The following is a 9,681-nucleotide window of genomic DNA, read 5'->3' on the forward strand; positions in this document are numbered from 1 at the left end:
GGCTGAGGCAGGAGAATTGCCTGAACCCAGGAGGCGGAGGTTGCGGTGAGCCGAGATCGCGCCATTGCACTCCAGCCTGGGTAACAAGAGGGAAACAAAAAAAAAAAAAAAAAAAAAAATTATCGTTTACATTTTCTAATAGAAGCCAACATGAATGTTAATTATACCTCGGTTGTGATTTTCCTTCCTGCTTTAAAATACTCAAGTGTAGTGTTTTCAATTCAATTGCATTTCAATTACTTTTCCCCATGTTACACATATTTGTTCCTTCTCTACATTCTATCTCTATATAGCATTTATTACCTTCTAATATTCTATGTAATGTATTTTTTGTTTATTTGTTTTGGCACATCCCCATGCACGTACCAGAATATAAACCCCATAAGGATAGGGAGTTTCATTTGTTTTGTTCATCACTATATCTGTAGCACCTAGAAAAGTGCCTGACACATAGTAGGAACTCAATTAATATACCTGGATCTGTATACATAATATGTAGGAACTCAGTTAATATGGAAAGCATGAACAAATATGTAGAAAGTATCTTTTACCACATTATTTAAACACAAATACATTTAAATCATAGCATCTAAAGGATCATAATAAAAATCACTGTGTCATTTGTATTTTTGACCCAAGATTGCCTAAAGGGAATTATTTTTAAAAAGAAAGAGACAATGTGCAATGTGTATGATGAATACACAAAAGAAATGGACTAGAACTTAAAACATGTATAAAACAAAGAAGTCTTCCAAAGCAGTATTAGTAGATTGTAAAATTGTATGTATATAATAAATTTAATTGGCTTCAGAAAGGTCTTGAAATGAGTATTGAGATATTTGAGATTTGGATCATCAGGGGTACAGCCTATGTTTTATGCATAGTGATTCAAGGAATAAAAATGAGAAGTCAATTCATTTATTCCATAAATATTGTAAGCACATATATTCTCTGAATGTTTGTTCCCCCTAAAATTCATATGTTGAAAACTAATCCCCAGTGTGATGGTATTAAGAGGTGGGGCCTTTGGGAGGTGACTAGATCATGAAGGCAGAGCTCCCATAAATGGGATTAGTGTCCTTATGAAAGAAGCCCACAGGAGCTTGTTTGCCCCTTTCACTATGTGAGGACAGAGTTAGAAGGCATCGTCTGTAAAGAATGAGCTCTTATCAGACACTGAATCTGTCAGCACCTTGATCTTGGACTTCCTAGCTTCCTGAACTGTGAGGAATAAGTTTGTTGTTTATAAACTACCCAGTCTATAGTTATTTTGTTATAGCAGCCCAAATGGACTAAGACAAAATTGTCAGAACACTAAAGTAAATGTTACAAAAGGATAGAAAGGTTAATTTATTTGGCACACGTACCATCAGGAATAATCTAGTGAAGAAGGTGATACAAATGATTATCTTATAAGTTACCATGCGCTAGAACCATCATTGGTACTCTAAGTTGTTAAAAGAACCTGGACGCCTGAGAAATTACTTCCTTGCTGGAGAGATTTTATAAGTCTTCATGGATAAGGTTGTACAGGTTGAGCTTCTCCAAGCTACAAATCAAAGATCCAAAATGCTCCAAAATCTGAAAGTGTTTGAGCACTGGCATGATGCCACTAGTGGAAAATTCCACACCTGGCATGTGAAAAGTCACAGTCAAAATGCGGTCAAAACTTTGTTTCATGCACAATATTATTTAAAAATGCATAAAATTGCCTTCAGACTATGTATATAAGGTATATATGAAACATAAATGAATTTTGTGTTTAAACTTGGGTCCTATCCCCAAGATACCTCATTAGGTATATGAAAATATTCCAAAATCCAGAAAAATCTAACACTTCTCGTCTCAGGCATTTTAGATAAGAAATACTCAACCTGTATTTGAACCAGGTCTTCAAGTATGGGTAGAATTTTGATCACCACAGATAAAGAGTGTAGGAGGAGAGTAGGGTGAATGAAATTAATATTTCTCAATTGTCTTTTCTTTTTCCCCGAATAGGAGCTGTATTTGATGAAGGTACTAGAAAAATACTGGTTGTACAAGATCGAAATAAAGTAAGTTGCTTCTGTTTTATAAATTGGTTTCTAAATATTTGTTTCTAGAGAAGAGTAAGATGTAGAAATATTAATATGCCTAAGGGATTATAGAAAGATATTTTTAAAATCATTTTTAAGCAGTTATGGATCACTTATTTATTTAAACCAAAGTACTTTTACAGTTCTTGAAAATTTCCAGGTAACACTCAGTATTATTATCTATTACTTTATGGCTAAAGGAAAATTATAAATGACTGTATTTAATTGGAAAGACGTCTGTTTTAATATATTATCAAGATACTCCTTCATTCCTTCAGCATTCAATGAGTTTCTGCTTAGTGCCAGGTGCTGAGAATATAAAAACCAGTAAGACACTATACCTTATGCCCTGCACCTTACTATTTATTTGGAAAGGCAATAATGTAATAGATGATAGCAATTAATTTGTCTAAAGAAGTCCTCAAAGACTTCTCAAAGGAGGTGACATTTAAACTAGGTCTTGAAGAATGAATAGGAACTTTCCAGGTGCAGAAGAAAAAAGATTAAAAAAACAAACCGATAAAATTAGAATTGCTTGTATAAAGGCACAGAGCTCAGAAAGGAACTGATGTAGTTTAGAAATAATGGTAAAAAGTTCATTGTGGTCCAGAGTGTAGAGAGCGGTAAGATATTTGACGTGAGAGTTAGATTGGAAGCAGAATGTGAAGAGGATTGGGTATCAAAATAAGGAGTTTAGGTGACTAGAAGCAACAAACATTTCTCAGAGAAGTACCATGATTAGGGATCAGATGTTTTCATGCTCGGCAGTCAGAAGTAAAAGTGAAAGAGAATAATGATGTTGATACTTTCTGAGACTTCAGCAAATATTAGTAGGAAGAGTCAAACATTTTCCCCCACCACATATGTTCTTAAAGTTTAAATTAATGTTTGTAATGATAGCTGAAAATGTGATCTAAAACTATTCTTATGGCTATAAGTAACTTTCAAGTTTTAGTTAAGGCAGGATCTCTGATTCAAACGAAGCTTTTTATCCTCAACAGAAATTTGTAGAATACCTAAAGTAGTATTGTAACTAGCCCTTAATAAGTTTAGTATTTGAATTGGAACATACATATATGTAATGGGAATGACTGGAGAGTAGGAGGCATGATTGAATGGTAAAAGTAGGGCCTAGTTATAAGGTACCTGAGAGCCAGGCAGATGAGTTTAGACTTGACAAGTAACTACTGAAAGATTTTGATTGTGATAACAGAACGATAAAGATGATATGTGAACAAGATTAATCTAATAATAATATGCAAATTAGCCTGACAACAGTATGCCCAATGAGAGGGAGCTGATATAAAGAAAATGGACTTGGGAGCCAGACTGACCAGAGTTCCAATCCCCATGCCACTTCTGCTTTGGCAGGCTGGCTTAAATCCATTGTGGATATTATAACTCTTTCCAATATAGCAGACAGAAGATATACCCAAACATTATTAACAAATGCTATAGGTACCAGTAATACAAATTGATTAATTTCTTTTGTTATATTAAAAAAAAACTATACCTTAGTATGTAGCAGTTACTTCTAAAGAGATACCATAAAAAGATTTTACTGTCTTCTAAATATATCCCTTTAACTATCTCTCTTTTCATTTGAATAAGAAGCAGTTCATCAAAATTTATTTAATCTTTCCAGGGCTCACATGAATGATGTTATTGAGACAAAACTAGATCAGCAGACCCGGGTCCCTAGGATTTGGCGATGCCATTAACTGTCTTTCTGCCTTCAAGCGAATCTCTGAGCCTCTGGGGACCAAAGTTTCCCCATTTATAAAATTTAGGAGTTAAACCCAGTGGTCAAACAAAATATTGTAATACTGTAATTCTGTAATTCTATGTATCTTCCATGTACATAGCATAAATACTTTTACAATATATAGATATAATGTGGTCTAAGCCACTTTGGTATTTTGGAAAGAAATGGGTAAACCATGAAGATTTTTTAAATAGCACACTGGGTGTCAGAAATGATTTTGTCAAATAAAATTTCATTCTGGACTTTAACAGAGGCTGAAAGACAGTCAGATAATATGATTGTTCCACTCTAAGCAGTCCTTCAGGGTTGATTTATCTACCAAATAAGAATCTATCTATGTTATCAGTCATGTAATAAAACACAGAAATTCATAGAAAACAAACTTAGGTCTAATAATGTTAAAAACTGGGTTGCAATCTGGAAAAAAGGAGCTTTCCTGGCAGATACAGCTGAACTGTCTTACTCCAAACCTAGATAGCTTTATGTTTTTTGAGTGGGTTTTTGTTTCCTTATAAAACCTGCCAAGACAAGTGACTTATCAGGTTCAGCTTACAGAAATCAACTCCCAGAGCAAGTTGTACTCAAAATCTGTAATTGAAAAGGAAAGAAGTGAGCTAAGCTATTATTTTTAAGACGAGGTAGTAGTGAAAACTTTGTTTAATAAATTTCCCTGAATTCCAGATAAATCACTAAAACTTTTATGGTCCTCCATTAATCATGGTTGCATTTAATATGTCTCTAGTTTTATTATTCTTAGTTTCAAATAAATGAAAGTGTTTTCTGAAATGTTTTTTAGGTTTTTCAAAATGGTCAGAAAACATAGGGAGATCCAGACCTAATGACAAAACAAATAAGTGTCATCCCATTGTGGGGGAAAACTCAATCCACAGTGGCACTGTTTTAGTCATTCTTTGGAATAACTGAGTTCATCCTGTAATGCTTATTTATAAAGATTCAAGTGGAGAGTTTTCCCTTTTTCCACTCTGAGTTTCTTTTGTATGGCCTTTACAGTCAACTGAAGGTCAAAGCTTTAGGCTTGATGACTTTTGAGTAATTAACCCTAGATAGCTTCATGAATGCTTTATTTGGTGGCTCTTAGAACCTACAGCCATATCTATAGAGAATTAAAACCTTAATAAAGTGGTAGTACCAGCCTGTAGTGCACAGAAAGCTCTGCTATGACTGTTAGCCTTCTAAAAAGTCATAACCACATTAATTAATACTTATTCCTCTGTTATAGCACACATTCCTGATCCTAGTTTATGAGAGTTTCAGGGTAAAAAAAAATTTTTTAATTCTATCATCTTATGCTCTGTCAGTAGAAATAAAACCAGATAATCAAATAATTTGTGATAACCTAAAGTACTTGCACGAAATAATTTCCATGAAACATTTCTCATTTAATAATCATATTTATTATCCCCATTATTTGAGAACTGAGATTCAGAGATGTTACAGTAACTTAATCAACATTATACAACTAGTAATAGGCAGAATCAGAAGCCTGTAGAGCAATCTTTTCACTAAACCTAAACTAAAAAAACAACATAGCCAGGAATGGTGAAATGAATTGGAGAAATATTCCCAAATGTGATATGTGCTGCCTCCAAAAGGTAAAAAAGTATTACTCCAAGTGCTGTCATGGGGATAGTTGCAAGGTGCAGCAAATCATCCATACCTTAGAGATCTGTAGACTACTATGTTACCAGAAAGGGGTCTTGAACCAGACCCCAAGAGAGGGTTCTTGGATCTCACACAAGAAAGAATTTGGGCAAATCCATAAAGTGAAAGCAAGTTTATTAAGAAAGTAAAGGAATAGGCCTGGTGCAGTGGCTCATGCCTGTAATCCCAGCACTTTAGGAAGCCAAGGTGGGCAGATCACTTGAGGTCAGGAGTTTGAGACCACCCTGGCCAACATGGTAAAACTCCATCTCTACTTTAAAAAAAAAATACAAAAATTAGCAGGGCATGCTGGTGCATACCTGTAATCCCAGTTACTTGGGAGGCTGAAACAGGAGAACAACTTGAACGCAGGAGGCAGAGGTTGTCATGAGCCAAGATCACGTCACTATCCTCCAGCCAGGGCAAGAGAGTGAGACTCGTCTCAAACAAACAAACAAAAAAAAGGAATAAACAGTGGCTACTCCATATGCAGAGCAGTGGCCTGGGCTTCTCCACTAAGGATACTTAGAGTTATTTCTTGATTATATGCTAAACAAGGATTGGATTATTCATGAGTTTTCCAAGAAAGAGGCGGGCAATTCTGGAACTGAGGGTTCCTCCCCTTTTTAGACCAAATAGGGTAACTTCCTAACATGACTATGGCATTTGTAAACTGTCATGGTGGGAGTATCTTCTAGCATGCTAATGCACTATAATTAGCATATAACAGTGAGGAGGACCAGAGGTCAAGTTCATCCCCATCTTGGTTTTGGTGGGTTTTTGCTGTCTTCTTTACTGCATTATGACCTTTATCTTGTGCCAACCTCCTATTTCATCGTGTGACTTAGAATGCTTAACCTCCTGGGAATGCAGCCTACTAGGTCTCAGCCTTATTTTAGCCAGCCCCTTTACAAGATGGAGTCACTCTGATTTGAACGCCTCTGACGACTACACTTCTAAAAACTTAATAGGGGCATCTTCTATCCTCTAGCACCCAGATGCCTTACTAGGACATCTAGAATACTTGACACTTCCTATTTTCCAGGTCCAGTCAGCATGCTGGCATCAATAGAGCTGGGTAGTGATAAGCCCTGGCATACAGTAACATAACAGCTAACTAAGATTCTTCTATACAGAAAGGAATGAGGTACAGATGGAAACGGAAGTATTGAGTTGTTCCGTAGCCATGGCACTTTAACAGTACAGGGGGTAATAATAATTATGTAGCTTTGTTGATGGCTAGCTTTTGTTAACTAGTTTAGATGCCTAGGCAAAATAAAAATGGCAAGTTCAGGTCACCCTGTCAATTCAAGGCACAATATGAAAACCTCAAGACCTCCATGGCAGCATTTAAAGAGATCTTCATATTCTTCAGCCACAAAGGCAATACTCAAAATCAGGCCTAAATCTAACTGTAAGAATATCAGCGCTGCAAAGGAGTCTGAATAGAGTTTGACAAGTGTCAGATGTCAAAGCCAATCCCCTGACAGGAAAAGAGTGGGGATCCTGCAACCCCGAGTGAATGGACATGAGAGTTTTCAATCTCAAATTCTCTCGAACCCTCTGAGCCAGCAGAAGCAGCACCCTCTGGGTACATAAAACAGCCTCCCCTCTCCTGGGGGCTCTGCAAAAGATAGAGTATTTAATATTAGGACAATGAGCTTAGAAATAGTCTGGAAAATTCAGGATGGCAACCAGAACTGATGACCTCTTACTTAGGAGTGTTTGCTTACTTATGGAAGATAATTAATTGGCATAATTGTTCCCTCAGAAAAATAAAGTCAACATAATCCCCATAAAGTAGAAATATCAACTTTCTGAAGAAATGTTAACTATAAGATGAAAATAACTGTATAAGTACCAGTAAGCTTGTGGTTATAACAGAGCACAAGATACTTACATGAATCAGCATTCCACATTATATTTTATTATTATAGCATGTGACATCTGCAAGCAGAGGAGGAATCCTTCCGCATCTTTATTGAATAGCATGCAGTCTTATCCTCCAAATATTTGTTAAAGTATTTAGAGAAACTGTGGAAGCCAGGAAACCATTTGTCATAGGTGTCTTAGGCACTGAGTGACTTATCAGAGAACAGCTGAATTAAGATGACCTCTCAAAGTCCTAGTTCTGTCTGTGACTCATGGGTGGAAATATGTGAGTAGCACTCCTAAAATTTCCAATGTGGAAAAGACCACTTTTCTCTTATATTGGCAGAGGTAAAGTAAAACAGCACATAGAAGGGCAAAAAATAAATAAATAAATAATGGGACTGTCTCTGTGTAACATTTATAAACACACACATACATATGAATGATCATCCTCATTCGCATTCAAATAACAAAAGATCCTAATGTAAACAGAACTTATTGAGTAAAATATGCTACGCTCTAAAAGCCTGGAAGATGCAACTTTAATGTTATAGTGTGACAAAACTACCACTGAGAAAATCGACTTAATGTAAGACATTAAGAAACTTGATTTTATTAATAATACCATTTAGCATATAGAAAATGTTTAACCTGTGCTTCACACTATCCTATGTACTATATATTAATTACCTACTTTAATCATCATAGCAACCTGTTACTAATTTCACAGCCTGGGAAAGTCAACCAAAGAGGTTAAGTCATAAAGTAGGTGGGGAAGAAAAGTTTTACTCTACCAACTTAGAACTGGGTGGAGGGGATGTTGTGACAAATTAATTGACAACAGATAGATTAACAGGAGAAAAGTTCAAGAGTACTCTGTAAGGAATGGCTTGGCTGGGGTAAGGGTTTATATACTGTATATTATATCAACTTATTAAAAGGGGAAATGAAGGGCATAGGGCTTCTAGTGAAAACATGCAGGATGGTAGCTTCTGATAAAGTTTTGTTACACAGTTTCTCCTGGCTGAAAGCTTCCCCAACCCCTTCAATTACCCACTCACATTCAGGGGATTAATGGCAGCTTTATTCTCAGAAAGTTTTGCCTTTAATCACATAAGGGAAGCTCAGAAACGCTTCTTTCTGCATCTGCTGTATCTTAAATATCTTCAGTTCAGAGTAATCATTATGCCATTCTGGTGGGTTGTGGGTCCCTTCATGTGAGACCATGCACAGTTAAAACTCAAACCTCGTGCTGCTCAGCTGGTGCTGGTTTATCTGGACCCATACCTCTTGAGATTGAGGCATCAGCTTGCTGGTGCCTCTGGGGAAGGCAATGCAAAATGAAGCTTCTCTTACAAATGTTAGGAAAACTGCAAACTGGATTTTGCTGATACTATGGAAAGGAACTGCTGCTGCTAGAGTGAAGCAGCCTTGAAGCAGTGATACAGGAACCACCAGCACACAAAAAGCCCACAGTAAGGAGCTGGTCCCTTCCACCTCCAGCCTTGTAGTCTACTGGTGGAGCGTAAAAGGGAGTCAGCTGGCAAAGCAGAAACTGGTTAGTGGAATCCCTGCTCCAGCATCACTAAGCAAGTACAGAAGGGTAGATTTGGAGCCGAGAGACAATAACAGCATCAACTTATCAAAAATGCAGATTCTCAGGCCCCACCCTAGATCTGTGGAATCTGAAGCTCTAGGAGATAAAGCCCAGCAATTCTGTGTTTACAAGCCCTCCAGGTGATTCTGATGTAAAGTTGGAGAGCCACTAAATTAGCACATTGAGCTTCGCAGCTCTGCTGATTTTCAAACCTGCCAATAACTGGTCCTTTAAGAAAGAGAAAGTGATGCTTTTCAGAATTTAGTCATGTTCCCCCTACACTTTTAGGCAGGGATTGATAGAAGCCAGAGAAGCTCAAATTATATAAGACAGTTTATTTATGGATTAAGTAGGGTTTTGATTTTTTTTAAGTTATAAATAGATCCATCCAAGAGAACAAAATATGAAAGTAAGAATTAACATATAGTTAAATGTTGTGGCTGGGTGTGGTGGCTCATGCCTGTAATCCCAGCACTTTGGGAGGCTGAGAAGGGTGGATCACCTGAGGTCAGGAGTTCAAGACCAGCTGGCCAACCTGGCAAAACGCCATCTCTACTAAAAATACAAAAAAATTAGCTGGGCATGATGGCAGGTGCCTGTAATTCCAGCTACTCGGGAGGTTGAGGCAGGAGAATTACTTGAACCTGGGAGGTGGAGGTTGCAGTGAGCCCAGATCACGCCACTACACTCCAGCCTGGGTGACAGAGTGA

General features: G+C 37.0%; 1 protein-coding gene across 4 annotated transcripts in view; it reads left to right on the plus strand.

The window, feature by feature from the left end:
- The window catches only part of NUDT6 (nudix hydrolase 6), a 30,062-nt gene that overhangs the window by 9,648 nt on the left and 10,733 nt on the right, over positions 1 to 9,681 (plus strand). For 3 of the 4 annotated variants that reach the window (XM_037738366.1, XM_017528221.2, XM_037738365.1), the window contains exon 3: positions 1,999 to 2,054. Coding sequence is in view for 2 of the 4 variants with exons in the window: in XM_017528221.2 (XP_017383710.1) it covers positions 1,999 to 2,054 (56 nt within the window). In the remaining 2 variants the exon portion in view is untranslated. Of the gene's footprint in view, positions 1 to 1,998; positions 2,055 to 4,678; positions 4,774 to 9,681 lie in introns of those variants that run through there. The other variant, XM_017528223.2, reaches the window with a different exon arrangement.

The sequence above is a fragment of the Cebus imitator genome, unplaced genomic scaffold, assembly GCF_001604975.1.
Source record: "Cebus imitator isolate Cc_AM_T3 unplaced genomic scaffold, Cebus_imitator-1.0 Scaffold53, whole genome shotgun sequence".
Classification (NCBI taxonomy): domain Eukaryota; kingdom Metazoa; phylum Chordata; class Mammalia; order Primates; family Cebidae; genus Cebus; species Cebus imitator.